Raw genomic sequence first — 19,869 nt, forward strand, 5'->3', positions numbered from 1 at the left:
AAGGTTTTCAGCACCATGGCCTCACTTGAGGCCTTCATCTCTTGCTTAAGGAAGGTATCCAGCCTGGTCTTCCCGATTCTATTTTTCTTACTGCCTAATGTACTCTCCACTATTACCAGGTTATCTTAAAAAAAAAAAAAAAAGTTATAAGTTCATGGGAACTTATAAACCTGCTTAAAAATATTCCACAATTTCCCTCTACCATTAGATTTTTTAAAAAGAAAAAAAAAATGCAAACACCTCAGGCTGGTATTCAAGGCTTACTCGCTTCCCCTCATACCCCACCCTCTCCCTACAACCCACCATGTTACATGTGACACTACTCACCACATCCCAAACCGCCATGCCCTTTCACTCAGAGGATTCTGAGTGAATCCTTCTGGACGGCCCTTCTTATCTTTCTTCTTTGCCTGAGAAACTCCTACTCATCATTCAAGACACACCATAAATGCCATGTCCTCTGACCAGCTTTCTGGAATCCCCAGATAGAATTAATGGCCCTATTCACTTTTTGACAATCATTAATGGAGCATCTATGCTGATTTTTAGAGATAAAAGGTGAACAAGACAAGGGACTGTCATAGTCTTGGGAAGACAGAAATGTTATCTGGTAAGTTACCATACATGGTTTATACTTCTACCAAGAAGTTACATCATTGAGCTGGAAGAACACAAGAACAGATGGCTTGATAGAAGGAAGGGACATAAAATGGGCACTGACAAATAAGTTGAAGTTTGCCAGGAAGAATTTAACGCTAATAAAAAGTACAGCTAAGACTCAATCCCAGGTCTGAGATCAAACTGAGGACAGTGGTTAAGAATGTGGGCTCTAAGGGAAAAAAAAAAAGAACGTGGGCTCTAGGGTTGTATCACCTAGTTCAAATCCCAGCTCTAGCACTTGTAAGTTTACAGAACATACTTAACTTTCCTAAGCTTCTTTTTACTCAACTATGTATAATGGGAATTACAATAGTGCTAATACCTCAAAACAACAGAACATTGTTATATTAAATGAAGCAGTGCACGTACAAGATATAGCCCAGGGGCCTTGTTCATGATAAGTAAACATTATCTATATAAATGTTAGCTTTTATTATCATTAATAACTATTATGATACACTATCTTTTTTGTAACACTAACATTTTCTTTATATAAATTATTTTTGAACCTCAATTTCCTAGTTTGCAAAATGGGGAGACTAATTGCCTTACATACGTAGTAACTTTAGCATTATGCCAAGCATATAATAAAATACATAAAAACATCTGTTCTTTACCCAGGTTAAATCAAGATCCTCACGTATACACATTATCTCCATCTGGCTAGTATAGCAGTGATCAAAGGTTAAGATAAACCACCTCCTACGGCAGTGGTTCTCAACCTTGGAATTATCGGAAGAACTTTAAAAAATTCTGATGCCTGCGATGCATGCCCATGGATTCTGGTTTCTTAGGTCTGGAGGTGCAGACATATTAAATACTGCCGCGGTGACTCTAAGATGCAGGCAGGCCCTACAGTCTAAGCTAACAAAATGAGTCATTAGGCAGCAGCCTTAACATTTGATGCACATTCAAACAAAAAAGCAACCATAAGCAAAGCATGGTTGGTTCTTTTTGTTTTGCCGGAAAGAGTAAGAAAGAGCTTACTTGATTTTCATGTTTTAAAAGATCTGAACTTAACAGATAAATCGAACTTTGAAAAACATCTTAGAGAACAATTCAGGCATATTTTAAACTCTAAAGAGTTACTTGGACTGAAAGCAACTCACTTTCCTCTCTTATAAAAATCTCTCCAGATTTTTAACATACTCACTGAAGAGTACATTTTTAGAAAGCAAACCTTTCTTTCATTGCGCTCTTCTTTTAAGGAATAACTGAGCTCGTTTTTCAGAGCTGAAAACTCATCACTTTATCTAGGACAGCATTAAAATCAGGAAGTTTGTAAAACATGTCAGTGCCCAAAGCCATAGCCTCCTACTGTAGGACTTTGGGCTTTTTTTCTTAAAAACAGCTTTATTAAGGTGTAATTTAGACACAAAATACAACCACTTACGTGTAGAGCTCAGTGAGTTTTGTCAAATGTATGCACTGTATACATGACAAATACATCACCACCACCACAGTCCTCATACAGAACATGCCCACCACTCTGAAGTTTCCTTTTGCCCCTATGTAAATTTCCTCACCCACCAGTATTGGTCCCTGGAAACCACTGATCTTCTAGATTTCATTTAAATGGAATCACGAAGCATGAGTCTTTAGTGTCTAGATTCTTTCAATAGAATAATGCTTGAAATCCATCCATACTGTTGCTTGTATCAGTAAGTTTGTTCCTTTTCTTTGCTGAACAGTATTCCATTGAATGGATGGATATCCCACAACTAGTTTATCCATTCACTAGTTGAAAGACACTTGAGTATTATGAATGAAGCAGCTATGAAGGTTTGAGTTCAAGTCTTCACATGAACATAGATCTTCATTCCTCTTCACTCCTCTTAAGTAAATATGTAGGAAGGGATTGCCAGGTTGGCAAGTATGTCTAATTTCATAAGAAAACAGACAGCTATGTGTCAAAGTAGCTGAAACATGCTGCACTCTCACCGGCAAAGCCTAAGAGCTCCAGTTTCACTACCACACTTCCTCCAACACTTAGTATTGTCGGGGTTTCTAACCATAGTCATTCTAGAGGGTGTGTAGTGGGATTTAGTTTGGTTCACAGTGGCTTTAATCTGCATTTCCATAATGACTAATAATGTTAAGCATCTTCTCATGTGCTTATCTGCAATTCATGCATCTAATTGGTGAAGTGTGGTCAATTTTTTTTTTCTACAAGCTGTTTGCCTCCTTACTGAGTTATTTTGCAAAAATCCTTCCCGGTCTAGGCTTGCCTTGTTATTTTCTTTACAGCATCTTTAAAGAAGGAAAGTTTAATGAAATTCAATCTATCAATTTTTTATGTGCTCTCTATAATTTGAATGCAATTTCAGTAAAAATTCCAGGACTCTCTATAATTTTTTTTCCTAATCCTAAAACATAAAGATTTTCTCCTATATTTTTCTCGAGAAGTTGTATAGTTTAGGTTGTACATTAGGTCTAAAATACATTTCAAGGGGCACCTGAGTGGCTCAGTCGTTAAGCATCTGCCTTCAGCTCAGGTCATGATCTCAGGGTCCTGTGATCGAGCCCCGCATTGGGCTCCCTGCTCGGTGGGAAGTCTGCTTCTCCCTCTCCCACTCCCCCTGCTTGTGTTCCCTCTCTTGCTGTGTCTCTCTCTGTCAAATAAATAAATAAATAAAATCTTTAAAAAAAATAAAATACCTTTCAAGTTAATTTTTGTGTATGGTAAATTAAGGGTAAGAAAGTACATGAACATTAATTTTTTACCTTTACTTCACCACACAAATTTTTCTGGACTCACTCCTAACGGTTTTAGGTAGAATAAATCTGATGACTGTTGCTCTACCTTGGCCAGAAATGGAAGACCACGACTTGTTAATATAAGCTCCCCAAATGATGGCTATCCAATTGTTATAGCACATTTGTTGAAAACACTACCCTTCCCCCACTGAATTACCTTGACACCTTTGTTAAACAATGTATGTGGATCTTTTTCTAGATTCTGTATTCTATTGATCTATATTTCTGTATTTATATCAACATCACACTGTCCCGAATACTGTAGCCTTAGTTTAAATCCTCCAACATTAGTCTTTTTTTAAAAAAAAAACTGTTTTGATTCTATGAGATCTTTTGCATTTCCATATAACTATTAGAATCCCCTTGTCAATTTCTGTAAGAATGGCTCCTGGAATTTTTACTGAAATTGCATTCAATTTACAGATCAATTTGGGGAAAAACCAATTATTGAACAATAATGATCAAAGAGCATAATATATCTCCTGATTTATTTAAGGCCTTTATTAATTTCTCTTAATGTTTTACAGTTTTCATCATATAGGTCTTACATATATTTTATTAAATTTATCCTGAAGTATTTCATATTTTTGATGTTACTACAAAAGGTATAGTCTTGTAAATTTCAATCGCCAAATGTTTGTTGCTCGTATATAAAAATCCACTTAATTTGGGGTGCCTGGGTGGCTCAGTTGGTTAAGCGTCTGCCTTCAGCTCAGGTCATGATCCCAGGATTCTGGGATCAAGCCCCACATAGGGCTCCCTGCTCAGTGGAGAGCCTGCTTCTCCCTCTCCCTCTTCCCCCTCATGCTCTATCTCTGTCGCTCTCTCTCAAATACAATCTTTAAAAAAATAAATAAATAAATAAAATCCAATTAATTTTGCACATTGACTTTGTAGCCTACAATCTTGCTAAGCTCGCTTTTTAGTTCTACCAGCTTCTTTGTGGATTCCTTGTAGGATTTTCTACATATAAGATCATTATCTTCTGGGGCACCCACGCAGCTTAGTCAGTAAAGTGTCTGCCTTCGGCTCAAGTCATGATCTCAGGGTCCTGGGATCAAGCCTGGCATCAGGCTCCCTGCTCAGCAGGAGAGTTTGCTCCCCCCTCTCCCTCTGCTGCTCCCCCTGCTTGTGCTCTCTCGCTCTCTCAAATAAATAAAAAAAAAAAATCTTAAAAAAAAAAGATCGTATCTTCTGCAAATGAAGACTATTTGATATTGTCCCACATATCTGTTGCTCTGTTTTTTGGTTTTTCTCCATTCTCATTTTGGATAGTTTATATGGTCATATCGTCCAAGTTGCTGATCTTTTCTTCTGAAGTGTCACTTTACATACTGTTATTTTTCATCTCTAGAAATTCTATGTGGGTTTCTTTCTTTTTTTTTTTTTTTTTTTTTTAAGATACTCTGCTTCTCTCTTGTGTTTATGTTTTCTTTTACTTTCTTAGACACATGGGCATTTCTAATATATAACAGCCTTGTCTGGTAATTCCATCATCTCAGTCATTTCTAGCTCTGTTTCTATTGACTGACTTTTAGTTATGAGTTATATTTTCCTGCTTTTTTACATGCCTTGAAATTTTTGATTGGATGCTGGACACTGTGGATCTTACTTTTTGGTGCTCTGGATTTTTTTTCTTTTTTGAACAATGTTGGATTTTGTTCTGGAGATCAATTAAGTTACTTGAAATCAGTTGGATGCTTTCAAGGTTTGCATTTAAGCATTTGTTAGAACAGTCCAGAGCAACCTTTAGTGTAGGGCTAATTTGGCCCCATCACTAAGGGGACACAGTTTTGAGGCCTCTTCTCTATGTCTTGTGTTTTGCGAGGTCTTTCTATTCTGGCTGGTTCAGGAGCATGAACTATTCCCAGACTTGTTATTTCCAATAATTTTTTTGCATACTTCTTTCTAGTTGTTCTTTCTCCAGTCTCAGGTAGTTTCTTCACACACATGCACAGATGAGTATTCAATCAAAGACTTATAGGGACCCTTCTGCAGATCTCCAGAGCTCTGTCCCCTTTGTGTAACTACTACTTCTCTGTGGCCTCCCAAGATTCTGATCTCTACCTTGTCTATGCAGTGAGATCTCCAGGCTCTGTTTGGGTTCCACCTCCTTGTACTGTGGCCCAGAAATTTCCCCTAGTTAGCAAGCTAGGACAATCAAAGGTTTACCTTGTTTGACTTCCTTCTCCATCATGGGGTCACAGTCTACCACTGCCTGTTGTCCAGTGTCTGAAAATCATTATTTTTTATATTTTTTTCTGAATTCATTCCTGCTTTAGGAGGAAGGGTAAATCTGATCTGCTTTACCTTCGCCAAAAATGGAAGTCCACTATTTGTTAGGGTAAGCTCCCCAGGTGATTCTAATGTGGTCAATTTTTAAAACCTGTGAGTGAGTAACTTTGATTTCCTTAATAGAAAATTTCAAGATAGGATACATTTTTTTCTGAACTAGTCTTGGTGAGATTTGGAAGCCTGTGTCCCAAAAGTGTGTCAGAAAAGTTTCATTCAGAGAAATTTTTCACTTAAAAAAATGCTCAATACTACTCTGCAAAGAAACTGAGAAACCATTATTGTTTGGAAGAAAGTTTCATATGCAGATGCTTAGCCTAAAATATCTACTAGAAGATACCACAAAAATAACTAATAATTTGTAAAAACCATCTTCTTCCCGAGGCATTCCAGAAAAACCCTATTTTTAAAATTTTTGTCCTATAGAAACCACTCATAAAAAAGCATGTTCAGTAGAACAATAAATAACCATCAGTATAAAATCATATAGTCACAGAATTTTACTAGTGTGACTTTCAAAAATCATGAACCTTGTAAACTAAATTAATAAGATGTTGCATAGGTTATGCAAGCAAAACTTTACCTATCAGTAAAAAAATAAGGTTCTCTTCAGTACCAGTAAATTCCATTTCTATGTAGAGGTGTCTTCCCATCCCTCTAGGTATCCCTCTGAAACTTACCTTTTTCCAAGTAAGATCTTGGAGCCCACGGTGGGTCCTCTTCAGCATAAGGATCACTATATTCAACCACAGCTGCTTCCTCCTCTTCATAATCTTCTGGGGGAGGAGGTGGAGGGGGGGACTCATCAAAGACTGGTTCTTCCACAGGTGGTGGTGGAGGTGGTGTATCTGAAACTGAGAATGTACCAAGCTGATAACAAAACTACATGTTATGCAAAGTTCAGTATTTCCTATCCAAGCTTCTATATACATGGAATATAAATCTAGACTTGAAAATGATGATCTTTCAAAAAATGAGTGGGCAAGAGAAGGCTCCCCACCAACTATAATGTTTCAAATCTCCAAGCATGACTTTCTCCTTCCTTTGGGTGAGGACTGATGGGTGTTGAATAAAGCTTAGCCAAAACAGTAATTATTAAATGAGCCTCTTGGAACCTGTTTATGCTAATACAGAATCCTCTTTTTCAAAGAAAGAGGTAAGTACAATATAGTTTGGTTTTATGTTATATCCAAGGGAGCAGTGGTTATCAGAAATATTAATAATTTGGATATGTACAAGCATATTTAATTTATAATAAATTAGAATGTGCTTGTGTATAGTCAAATATTAGTAATCTACATTCCTTTCAATGAATTTTTTTTTAAATAGCATTTTACCAAATTAGTGGAATGGAAATCACAAGACTTTGGGTAACTTCATCTATGAAGATGTTTGTGTTTGCTGTTTTTTATAGAGAGAGAGAATTTCAACTAATTCAGACTGATTTATGATCCAGAATCTCCTCAAGCTAAATATCCAAGAGTAACTTAAAAGTCTCTCCTTGTAGAGATCTGCTTCCACAGCTCAAGTATCAGCATACAGTAACATTGAAAAGATTATCTCCAAACTCAGGCAACTCAAAGCTTTCAAAATGCTTGGTACATAACTGAGCACAGCTCAACAAAATAAACTGAGTAAAGCTGCATTTATCAGCTGCCCAATTTTATTTATTAATTCTTATTTATGAGGTATCAGTACTGTTTCTGTGAAATCCTCTGAGCAATCCTGTTTATTTTCTATCTTTCATCTAAGCCTACTGATTGAATCTGAGAAGACTGCTGGTGTCTGGTGAGGACTGGCCACACCAGTATCAGATTCTGTCCTATTCCAGTATTCTTCCACCTGCTGCCCATCTACTTCTCAACCTCTCTGCTTGACACACTTCAAAACTTTACCCATTAAAAGGGATTCTTTTATTCCATTCTTCGTAATGGTTTTTTTAAATAAAAACTATAGATATGTGATTTAGCATATATTTTATGACAAATTACATATGGTTGGGATAAGAATCAACAATATAACTATTTGCACTTATAAGGTAAAGAGATTGACTTTAAACAATTACATAAAAACAAAGATCCAAAGGAACGCTGTCTTTCAAAACAATCACCTTGAGAAATTACACTACAAAATTACTCGGATTCTGCCATTGCTTATTTTTACCATTTCTTAGAACGCCTCAGAGTTAGTTTAATGAGACTGACATAAGCTACCATTTTTACTTAAAATGTTCCAATTACTCAGCTAGCACTTTCTGATACATTATTTCATTTAATCTTTACCTTGGGAGGTGTGTTTTTAGTCCTCATTTTACAGATGTGGAAACTGGCTTTCCAAGATTAAGTAGTCCTACACTAAGTAAGTGGAAGAGCAGGAATTTGAACTTCAGTGCCTGTTATCTTAAGAGATACACTGTTATGGGATGAGATCAGCAACTTTAAAGTCATGTTTCATGATTATTCATTCAACAAACATCAACTGAGAGCCTACTATGGTTAGCTACTATGCTCAGCACTGGGACAGAGCAGTAGGCAAAAATCAGAGAGACATGGACAACCAAATTTTCACTAGTAATTATGTGCAGTAAGTGCTTTAAGTCACTATGGAAAACACAGCAATAGACCAAAACTCTTATGTAGGTCAGGAAAGGTTTCCTGAACCTGAAGAATAAGTAAGAGTTAATGGCCAGAGGGTAGGATGGAGTGAGGGTAGATATTTCATGTCAGATGTAAAGGAAAAAAAAATACAAAGGTAAGAAAGTAGGAACCCTTCAAAGAACGGGCCAAAGTTCAGTAGAAAGAGGCATGAGGAAGCTGAAGAGGACTAAGCAGGAAAGGCCTTCCAACAGTTTGAATTCTATCCAAAGAGCAATGGGGAGCCATAGAAGGATTTTAAGAAGAAGAACAGAATCATAGCTGCACTACTGAGCCCAGTATACCTGGTTCCAAATAATTCCAGACTGTTTCCAAACATCGATCTTATTACAGACTATCTGCTACCAGAGAAATCTTCAAAATCGTATACCTGAAAACTCTGAAGATAATTCTAAAAGACAAGTATGTATCTTTCCAAGGTGAATGTTTTGAAGAGAACATTCATTTGAATGCAGAAGTCCTGCTGTGGCTTATTTTACAGACACATGTGTCTGTAAAATAAGCCACAGCTCACCTCATACACAAAGTTTTCTTATTTTTATACATTTTGTAGGTGAGAAATATATATATATATGACTATGGAAAGAAAGAAAAGACTATCCCAAAAGGCAATCACACTGCTAAATATTGGAGGTGCTCATGCTCATGGTTTACGTTCCAGTAAGCAAAAGTTAGACTACTTTCAGAAGCTAGCAAACAGAGATGCAAAGGCACCTGAAAGAGACACTGAGCCCTTAGGCCAAGTAAGACTGGATTATAACCAGTTGAAATACAACAAAGAAATGTGTCCATAAAAAGGGGGCATTTGGTTAGCTATAGAAGCACAAAAAAACAAAATCCAGGGACTAAAGTGTCTGCTCTGTGTCCGATGCTTCTCTAAGTGCTGGGGAAACAGCCAGCCAACAGAACAACCAAAAGTTCCTGCTCTCATAAGAGCTCACATTCTAGGATCAGCAATGCCCATCGAAGAAGCAGGAGTCATAAGCAACAGAGTGCAAACATTTCTACCCCTCTGGTCAGGCCATCCCTGTTATGAGATGCAGAGATTGGGCTTCTTCATACTGATGGCACTGAAACTTTCATTAATGTAATTCCCCTGGTTCAGATTCCATACCCATCATGCAACCTGATGATTGTGATGTGGGTTCCTTGTATAGACCACTCATAAAAAGAGAATTCGTCTATCTGACATAGGGACTATGTTCACTGGTGTCTGTAACAGCAATTCCTCACTGAATGTGATCCAGGCCTCCTGCTTTGTAGGTATCAGGCTCCTGAGCTTCCTTAATGCTTCCCTAGGAGAAGACTGAATGGGTCAATAAAATTAGTTATCTAATCCTGCATGTCTTGACCCCAGGCCACAGGCCACAGGCCAGTGTAAATTCATCGCCAATCTACGAGGCCTTTTGGGAGACAGACTGGCAATTTGGTCCCCTGAGACCTACCACGGCATGGCCATCTTTACACCTGGAATCACAAGACTGGAGGAAGATTCTCAAGCCGGCCACAAAACCCTACAACTCCAGTGATAGGAAACTAGGCTACTACTTGTTTGAGCAACCCAGAGAAAAAGATGGAATATCTGGTGACTAAGTAGCATCTCCTTGGTTAGATGTGGTCTTTCTTTTCTTACATGTGCTTTATTTTACTTTTGTCTTCTCTTCACTACCAGATTTTAAGTTACCTGAAAGCAGAGGACTTCATCTTAATTATTTTATTATTCACACTAGCTGCTGACCCAGTGACTTGTTCATAATACGCAAATATGTGAAGTATTAGCGAATGAATTACTATTCAGCCAATCATATATAAATGACATTTTATGCCTATAATCTGATCTACAGCATAAAGAAGACATAAACTTACTATTTTCTTGGACTCTGGCCACAAATCCCATTAAAGGTAACTGAGGAGTTACCTGTAGAATGGAGGGAGGAGGAGGAGCAAGAGATACTGCAAAAACAAAAAAGGTGTGGAGGATAAGGGGTAAGGGCGAGTTACATTAAAAGGAAAGGCTAATACAATCAAATGAACATATAAGGAGGGAAACCACTATGTACAAATATTTTATAAGCTATCTTAAAGATCCTCTTCTGAGGGATAATACATTAACACAAAAAACAAAGTATTAAGGGGAGTTTAAAGAAAGTTCTAAAAATTGTAACAGGAAGCATTTATTATATACAAATCTATTCTAACATGTAACGGCAAACTGATCTTGTCATATCACTAATAACATGTCTTCTCAAAGAATTTCTGCAAATTATTACAAATAATTTGGTCTTCAGGATTCTAAAGGTTACAAGTTTAAATGTTCAATACCAGAAAAAAAAAACTGCATCCCAACATCCTAAATTTATACTTTTCATTACTTCATTAACAGGCAAATTAACTGGTTCTTCATTCCTTAATTAAATATTTACTGACTTTCTAGTAAGTGGCAAGCACTCTGCTAGGAGGCCGGTATCAAAACCATTCTGAGAGTTAGGTCTGTGTCATTACAATTTTTCATAATCCCAATTCATACAAAAAAAACCACTGAACTCATTCAAATCATTCTCTCCTCCCCAGGGTGTCTTTCCTTCTATTCCAAACACCTGGTACAGTGCCTAGCACTAGTCAGCCTACAACAAATGTTTAACGTATGTAAATAAATAAACGAGGTACATGCCAAACAATTGCCCAAGATTAATTCTACAGTACAGTTTCCTTCAGAATGGATATAAAGTATAGTATGCATCTTCTTATAAAAAAAGAACAGCTTTATTAATTCTAAATTACAGTTAAGACTAATGCAACTGAAAAGATGAAAAAGTCACTGCCCTCAAAGAGACCACATTCTAATTGGGGTTACAAAACAAAATAATAACCTTAACCCAGAAATGTTTGTAGCAATCCGCTGGAGGGGGCTGTGGTGGGAGAGTTGACATGGGGATGGTGTGAGGTGCCGGTGGGGGGTGGAGGGCACCGGGATGCCGCTAGTAGTAAGGAAGGCCACACAGAAATACTCTGAGCGGGCACTGGAAAAAAAGGAGTTGAACAAGCAAACAAGAATGGAGAAAGACAAGATGAGAACCAAGTGAGGGGCAAAGGCTGAGAGATATAAAACAGCATGACCAGTTCACAGGACTGGAAATGTTTCTATATATATGCTAGCACAAAATAGCCCAGAGGGAAAATACAAACCTGGAAAAGTAAGTGGGTAGGTATGAAATAGGGAAGTACCTTAGGGGAAAGAGTACTCAGTGGTAAGAGACTGGACTTTAAAGTCACTCAGCATCAAAAATCTGATTTCCTTGTTGTTAAACACCTAGTAATAACTTCTTTGGACCTAATCCATAAATGTGATGAAAAAGAGTGGTTTGCTTTACAGAGTGGTTGCAAAGATTTAAAAAGAAAACAAAAACAAAAAACTAATGCATGCAGAATGCCTAACTCAGGACCTGGCCCAAAAAAAATCAAGGCAGCATAAACACAAAGAAAAGAAGAGAACTTAGTAACAGTGTGAAAAAAGTACCACTTGGTAACTAAGGAACATAGATGATATGTAGACAAGAGTTAAGCTATGAGTTAATACTAAAGAATATCTAGATGTAAGGGGCAGCGTAGAATAACCCTAGAAATGGGTACTTTCTTAAAAGGTACCTTTTAATTAGGTTTTTCCCTAAACTTGGTAGTAAACCCTTCGATGCCGTGTCTCCCCCTCGCAGAGGCTTGGGACAATTGCTGATATGTTCCCAATACCCTGTGTTTCTAAACTTGGAGGAAGAAGACGACATAATGAACACAGAAGTAGCAGAGACGAAGCTGATAAGAGAGAAAGAGAAGCAAACAGCAACTGGCATTCTAGGAAAGTATTTATTGGGTGTACGTTCCCGTCAAATAAGATGAAAATGTTCCTCTTCTGTTAGCACCGGTCCCAACCTGTCCTATAACAGAAAAGTAGGGAATCCCCCACTTCAGTCACTGTTTCTCATCCAATTTTTTTTTTAAATGACCTTCTGGTGCTCAGCAAAACCAAAATGATTAGGTGCTTAACTCAGAACAGTCTTTTTGTAGATAGATCAAGTGTATTATTATTTTTTAAGATGAGTATGTTCTATTTCTTTTCTAGTTCTGCAAGTGAAAATCTGAAACCATAGGGTTTTAAGAAGTCCACCAAGAACAGCCCAGGTAAAAACCAATCACAAATCTTTCTAAAACAGATTTGCTTTGTAACAAAACAAGTTGGATTTTTCTCAAAGCCAGACCATGTTTAAAAAATTCAGTTCCAAACAGTTTACAAAGGTCACCCTATATGCTACTTTTTTTTCCCCAGGGCAAAATTTTAATGTGATGGTCCAAATTAATTCATGTATCACAGCATTTTCTTTCTGGACCATGTTAAGATTTCATCTGACCAGAACTCCTGTGAACCAGAACATCCTACTTTAGACTAGATTTATTGTCCTTAGAGCTGAGCTGAAAATGAACCATTCCAGGAGATTTAAGCAGGATGTTGATGAGAAGAATTACCTGCAATATTTGGTTCTAGTCCCAGGCATCTTGTGAACAGGGAAGAGCAGAGGTAACTAGACACTTGTTTTCACTCTACTTAGCTAAGATGATTCTTCATGTGACAAGACCCTTTCCCTATAACCACCAAAAGATCTCCAAACTTAGATTCAGGAGTTTTATGTTCACAATATACACTAACGATGTTAATGTGAAGAGATGGCCTCACCAAACTGGAGTTTATAGAGAGATCTTAAGTTCTACACACAGCAATAAGTAGACATGTATATAGTAATAGACTTTGCAAGCAAACCAAATTTAGAGGATGAGTTGGTGCTGATGAAATATACAGACTTTCCAAACATGACCTTCCTGGTTATTTATAAAATCCTTTGGAGCATAATCTTTGAGGCTTACTGTTTTAAAATGTCTACTTCAAAGCATTTTGAAAAAATAAGTTGGAATTTTACAGCTTATTTCTACAGATTTATAAATACTCTGAGAAAATCAGACATAATAAACATTCTAAATACTACTTTTAAAACCATGAAAGGATACCACCGGGGCACCTGAGTGGCGCAGTTAAGTGTCCGACTCTTGGTTTCAGCTCAAGTCATGATCTCAGGGATGTGAGAGCCCCATAGTGGGCTCCACACTCAGTGCAGAGTCTGCTTAAGTTTCTCTCTTCTTCTCCCCTCCCCCACCATCTCTAAAATAAATAAATAAATCTTAAAAAAAAAAACACCACCGTTAGAGGTTATAGACATCTGAGAGCACATTCAAGTTTAAGTGCTTATATTTTACATTGCAGTGAAGGAAATGATTTAAGCAATTCATTTTAAGAGTGCAATATTTCCTAAACATGAACAGCAGGGAGTATTTAAAAGTGAACTCAACTAATCATACTCAGTAAGGAGGCTTTTTTATTAAAGATTTTATTTCTTTATTTGACAGAGAGAGAGGAAAACAAGCAGGGGGAGTGGGAGAGGGAGAAGCAGGCTTCCCGCTGAGCAGGGAGCCCAAGGCAAGGCGGGGCTTGATCCCAGGCACCTCAGTAAGGAGGCTTTTTGATGGAAAAGAATATGGTTACCAAATAATGATCAGTTCTGTAGTTTCAGAAGGGTTAAAAGAATTGGATCATTGTTATTCCTTTTCAAGCAAAAAAATCACCATAAGATGTTATGCCAAGAAAAAGTAGCAAATTAACACAAAGTTTAAAAACACAGCTTGTGTTAATAATCAGTATAAAGGGTCTATCTGGTTTACTTGGTCATCTAAGAATGTAACACTTTTCAGTTGTTTTCCTGTTTTTTTGCTCTCATTACAGTAAGCATTCTTTAAAAAATAAAAAGAGTAAGCATTCTCTAACAAACCCTAAAGATTGCCTAATGTAAGGATTTGAAAATTGCTTCTTGCTACTGCTCTTTATTCATACTTTGCTAAAGCCCCACCACATCTGTATTCTTCTGGAAATTTATGGTAATGCTGTAACTTAACTATCATTTAGAGGATATATGTTATTGGCTTCTCTTCTGCAATACTACCAACCCAATATTATTTTTTCACTGTTTCTTTTTAGTTGTTATTAAGAACATTCAATGGTTACAGCTTGATATTTTCCCTGTGTAAAACACCATACCTGTTCATAAATTCCTCTCTCATATAACTATATACAGTCACATTTCTTGGAACCAACATTTTACTTTATGAATTAGATTTTTTAGTTTTTGCTGTAAGAAACTGTGAGCAGTAAAATACATGATTATCTATTACCAAAGACCTTGATTATTATTGATTTTTTAATGTTATGGACTGAATATTTATGTATCCCTAAATTTCATATTCATGAAATTCTAATGTGATGGTATTAGGAGGTGGGGTCTTTGGGAGGCAATTAGGTCATGAGGGTAGACCCCTCATGAACGCAATTAGTGCCCTTACAAAGGAGACCTAGACAACTCCCTCTCTTTTTCCACCATGTGAGATATGAGAAGATAGCAGTCTGCAACCTGGAAGAGAACCCCAGAACTTGACCACGTTAGCACCCTGATCTGACTTTCAGCCTCCAGAACTGTGAGAAATAAATTTCTGTTATTTATACGTCACCCTGTCCTATGGCACATTATGACAACAGCCTGAACTAGGACACTTCCCAAACTAGGTCTATATACGTAAATGTACAAGTTGTGTGTGTGTGTGTGTGTGTATGCGCATGTGTATACACACATACTTCTTTACCACCAGGGCCTTCACCTTCATATTTAAGGTTAAAAACTGTTAACTTGTGCTTAGCTCTATTTATTTTGGTGACCCTCTTTGCTGCTGACCAGATGAATAATAAATTGGTGTTCCTATTTCTTTGGCTAGATTATTAAGAATCAATGACAACCAAAGGGGTTTCAGTTAAGCCCTGATCAAAGTGTTCCTTTCATTAACTTGCTTCTGAAACAATCTCATTAGAAAACAACTATTGTACCCTTAGGACTTGGCACTGGACACTGGGTGTTCCATATTTTAATTCCTATGTTATAATGCCCTTTCAAACTCAACCAAATACAGTAACAGTGCTGCCAGATTTCCATCTCACAGAAAACCAGTGAATTTACTGAGCACTATTCCCAGGATAAAACTGTATAAAAGACTGACAGGGTCTCTGGCTCTCATGCATTTTATATCACAATGTGGATATCCTCCTCACCTCCCCACCCCCCACCAAAGAGAAGACTAGGAGAGTAAAAGAGAGATTTTTTTAAAATCTGAAGGTAGGGAGGCGAGTACGAAGAAAGAACATGGAACTTAGAGGCAGATGACCTAAGTTCAAATTCTAACCTGACGTCACCTGTTTCTCATCCTACAAAATACAGATGAAAATGATCACATGATTATAAGAATCAAATGGGATAATATATATAAAAGCATTCTTTAAACTGCAGTTATGTAGAAGGAGGATCAAATTTCTTCTGCATGACTCCAAAGAAATAAGGTTTCACCAAAAGGTAGTAGCCACAGTAGACCAGTTTCAGGGTTTATCAGAGATGGAATGGGTTGACCCTAATATTAAAGATACACAGGCTTACTGGCCTCTGGGCAAAAATCCAGAAAAACACAGTAAGTTGCTATACCATGTCCACAATAGTCATAGGGTCTAATATTTGCTCTTACCCTCTCTGGGGAAGAAGCAAAAATAATGACTACATATGGTTTAAATATGTGCCAGATTAATTTTTTCGGTATGCATGATGCAACAGAAAGATGACTATAATATCTGGATCAATCCGTCCAAGTCCTAGCTTTCCCATCATAGGTTTGGTATGAGAATTAAGATAGTATAACTGCCTAGCACAAATAGTTCAAAAATATCATTTCTCTTTTACTATACCACTTACGAACTCTGTTCATGAACACTCAATTTTCATTATTTGTTATTCATAGAGCAAGGATATCTGATTAAATAAGAAGGAAATACTGTTCACCACAACGTTATTCTTAGAAGCAAACAATCACTAGCACAATCAAAGATTCTGTTCAGAAAAATTAAGTTCTACAACTTTATATGGAAATCATGTACTGATTAAAAAAAAAGGAACCGAATGATACAGTATTAGCAACCTTGTAGTCATTCTTCCATTCATTCAACAGTACTAAACACCTATTATGTGTTAGTAATTTGTAATTAAAGGTTTTTTCCCCTGTAACTGAAATTTTTAATTAGATATATTCTACAGAATGCAAAAGAAAATCTAACCTGGATTCTGGCTATAAAATGGTCCTCCGTTCATCTGATTCTGAAGGCTTGTCTGTGACGTTATGGAAGGAGGGCGTCTATAGGGCAACGAGCCCCCTATTGTTGGAGGAGTATGGCGAGTAGCAGGTCTGTTCATGCTGTAGAACTGAACAGGATGACCTGGAAAAGGGACAGAGCATAAATTTGTCATTAAAAGATAATTATCTCAGGCAATGAAATGCTTTAGGTACACTGCCTGAATCTTAATAAGATTATTAAAAATAACAATGTTTAGCTAATTTAATTGCTATCTGATAAACATCATGCAAGGTCACAGTTATTGGTCAGCTGACATCAAAGTGCAAAGTAGGAAAACAGGTAAATAAAATTAGGTTTGGAAAAGCTACGTTCTAAATAGATTACTAATTACAATTTTATTAAACTAATAATTTGATAGGGTTTCAAATCATCACAACTAAAATTTATGGCTTACTTCCTCCTCTACCCCCCAAAAATGGCCACTAAAAACTAAACAAGACAAGGGGCACCTGGGTGGCTCAGTGGATTAAGCACCTGACTCTTGGTTTTGGTTTCAGCTCAGGTGGTGATTTCAGGCTCCTGAAATCAAGCCCTGTGTCCTGCTTGGATTCTCTCTCCCTCTGCCCCTCCCCACCGCCACCCCCACTCTATAAAATATATAAATAAATCCTTAAAAAAAAAAAAAACTAAACAAGAATGACATTTGAGAAAGCAAAAGAAAAAATGTTTGACACACGGTCTTATCCAAAATAATAATAATAATAATGGCAGCAAATTTAAGGTGGCAAAGCAGTTTAAAGGAAAACAAAATATTTCAGCAATCAGGTGACATAATTCCAAATTAAACACATCTTATTCAATCAGAAATCTCCATCTCCAAAGCTAGATTATTTTGTCTTAAAATCAGAGCTTAAGAAATTTACAATTAAGAAAAAAGTTAAGATACAAAAAAAGTGAATCAAAATATATCTTACTTGTAATACTATCTTCAAACCTGTAATATTTATTAGCAATTCCACTCAATTTTGCTGAGTATTTCAATAGCTAATGCTAACTAGAGACATTCTTTCTTAATCTATCCAATTCCCTAATGCAATCCAGTTCCTAAATTTTATCTTGACTCCACTTCCACTTAACGTCACTCAGCTGAAGGCCTACTATTACAGATGGATCAGACAGAGCACTGGAGCACCCATGAGAGGTCACTCCAGCAGGCATGAAAGGAGGGGAGGTAAGAGGAGGAGAGGGAAGGGGAGGGAGCAGAAGTGAGAGAGGAAGAACCTGGGGAGGTGAGGAGAGAGAAAGGGAAGAGCAAAGAGGAGGAGAAAGTGCAGGAAGCAAGAAAGGGAGGGGGAAAGGAGAAAAGAAAGAAAAACGCTTCTGGCAATTTTTCATCTTACCCATGATCGTAAAAAAAGGATTTACCTGAGTAAAATTGGGCTTCAGTAACTCCGTAACTTTATCAAACTTGGGTTCATATGAACTCATATAAAGAATATTCTAAAAGTACTCAAGATCTGCTGTATCATTTAATTTTACATTATGACAGCATCAAAACCTAAAAATCAATTCTGTTGGACAAAAAATCTGGAGTATTCAAGCTTAAACATAATCTGTCAAGTCTCTGTAACAATGATAAAAAAATGTAAAAATATATAAACTAATAAATTATTAATTAAAAGGTAAATTCTGTCATTTGAATCACCAGATACAAATACATTATTGGCATTTTAGTAATCAATCTGTAACAAACTAATACAAACCTACCATTTTCAAGTTAAAAGCATCTGATAATTAAACCATTATGAATTTTATAAAGTTAGATCCAGTCTAAAATCTCACATAAGTCCTCAGTAATTAAAAAACACTACATAAAAGACTCTATTCATTCAATTAATAAGGCATTTACTTTGCTTTGGGTTAAAAAAGCAAACAAAACTACAGTTTAATTAACAAGGACCTAACTATAAAATCTAAAACTAAAAACTTCTAGAAAAAAAAACAGAACAAAATCTGTGACCTTGTGTAAGGTAACAAGTTTGAAAGTATGACACTGAAAGCACAATCCATAAAGGAAAAAAAAAATCAATGAACTAGACGCAATCAAAATGAAGAACTCCCCTTCTAAAGATACCATTAAGAGAATAAAAAGGTAAGTCACAAATGGAAGAAAATATTTCCAAATCGTATAATCGATGAAGGACTTACATTCAGGAATAAAGGAATTCGATAAGAAAACAACCCAACTCAAAAGGTGTGTGGAGGGGAGCAAAACATTTGAAAGGACATTTCATCAAAGAAGATAAGCAGATGGCAAAGAAGCACACAAAAAAATGTTCTAGCTCATTAGTCATTAGGGAAATGAACATCAAAACCACAAGAAATTACTGTATACCTATTAGACTGGCTAAATCAAAAAAACAAAAACAAATTGACAATAGTAAGTGCTAACAAGTATGCAGGGAAGCCTCACGCACTGCTGGTGGTGGTGTGTTCAGCTGCTTTGGAAAACAATTTGATGGTCTCTCATAAAATTAAACATTCATTTACCACACAAGCCAGCAATCCTACTCCCTAGGTGTTTACCCAAATGAATTGAAAACCTACACTCACGCAAAGTCTGCGTGTGTATGCTTACAGCAATTTTATTCATAAAAACCCCAAAACGGAAATAATCCAAATGTCCCTCAACGGGGAAAGGGATAAACAAACTGTGGTACATCCAAATGATGGAACACTACTCAGTAATAAAAGGGAGCAAAATAATGAAACATGAAACAACATGAATAAATCTCAAATGCACTGGTGCCAAAAAGCCAGGCCCCAAAAGCTATATACCATACGCTTCTATTTACATATTCTTACAAAAGCAAAACTTTAGAGACAAAAACAAAACAAAACAGATCAAAGGGTTGCCAGGGGCTAGAAGTAAAAAGGAATGACTGACTACAAAGAACACAGAGGAAATGTGCAGATGATAGGACTATTCTACATCTTGACTGAAGCTGTGGTCACATCACTGTATACATTTGACAAACGTACATGCTAAAAAGGGTGAATTCTTCTGTATGTAACTTATACCTTAAGAAGAAAAGAAAAAAGTACTTGGTGATTCAAAGACAGTATAAAAGAGAGTATATTGACATAAATTATTATTAAGGCATTCACCTTGCTTTCTGTTAAGAAAAAGTATGCTTATCCATTCATATAACAAATGTTTATTCAGTGCAGACTATGAAGCAGTACCTG

The 19,869-nt window shown here is 36.6% G+C and overlaps 1 protein-coding gene and 1 long non-coding RNA gene across 8 annotated transcripts in view; one reads left to right on the top strand and one right to left on the bottom strand.

The window, feature by feature from the left end:
* ABI2 (abl interactor 2) overlaps positions 1–19,869 on the bottom strand; it is a 167,769-nt gene that overhangs the window by 51,481 nt on the left and 96,419 nt on the right. For 4 of the 7 annotated variants that reach the window (XM_035007326.1, XM_035007327.1, XM_035007322.1 and 1 more), the window contains 3 exons: positions 16,603–16,761; positions 10,230–10,316; positions 6,390–6,563 (listed from right to left, as the gene is read on the bottom strand). In XM_035007326.1, the coding sequence (XP_034863217.1) occupies positions 6,390–6,563; positions 10,230–10,316; positions 16,603–16,761 (420 nt within the window). The remainder of the gene's footprint in view (positions 1–6,389; positions 6,564–10,229; positions 10,317–16,602; positions 16,762–19,869) is intronic. The other 3 variants (XM_035007328.1, XM_035007325.1, XM_035007323.1) reach the window with 1 other exon arrangement.
* Positions 11,801–19,869, top strand: part of LOC118012124 — a 58,717-nt gene continuing 50,648 nt past the window's right edge. The window contains exons 1-2 of the long non-coding RNA XR_004679612.1: positions 11,801–12,536; positions 14,842–14,930. This is a non-coding gene — a long non-coding RNA (uncharacterized LOC118012124). The remainder of the gene's footprint in view (positions 12,537–14,841; positions 14,931–19,869) is intronic.

The sequence above is a fragment of the Mirounga leonina genome, unplaced genomic scaffold (assembly GCF_011800145.1).
Source record: "Mirounga leonina isolate KUSES-001 unplaced genomic scaffold, KU_Mleo_1.0 Mir_151, whole genome shotgun sequence".
NCBI lineage: Eukaryota > Metazoa > Chordata > Mammalia > Carnivora > Phocidae > Mirounga > Mirounga leonina.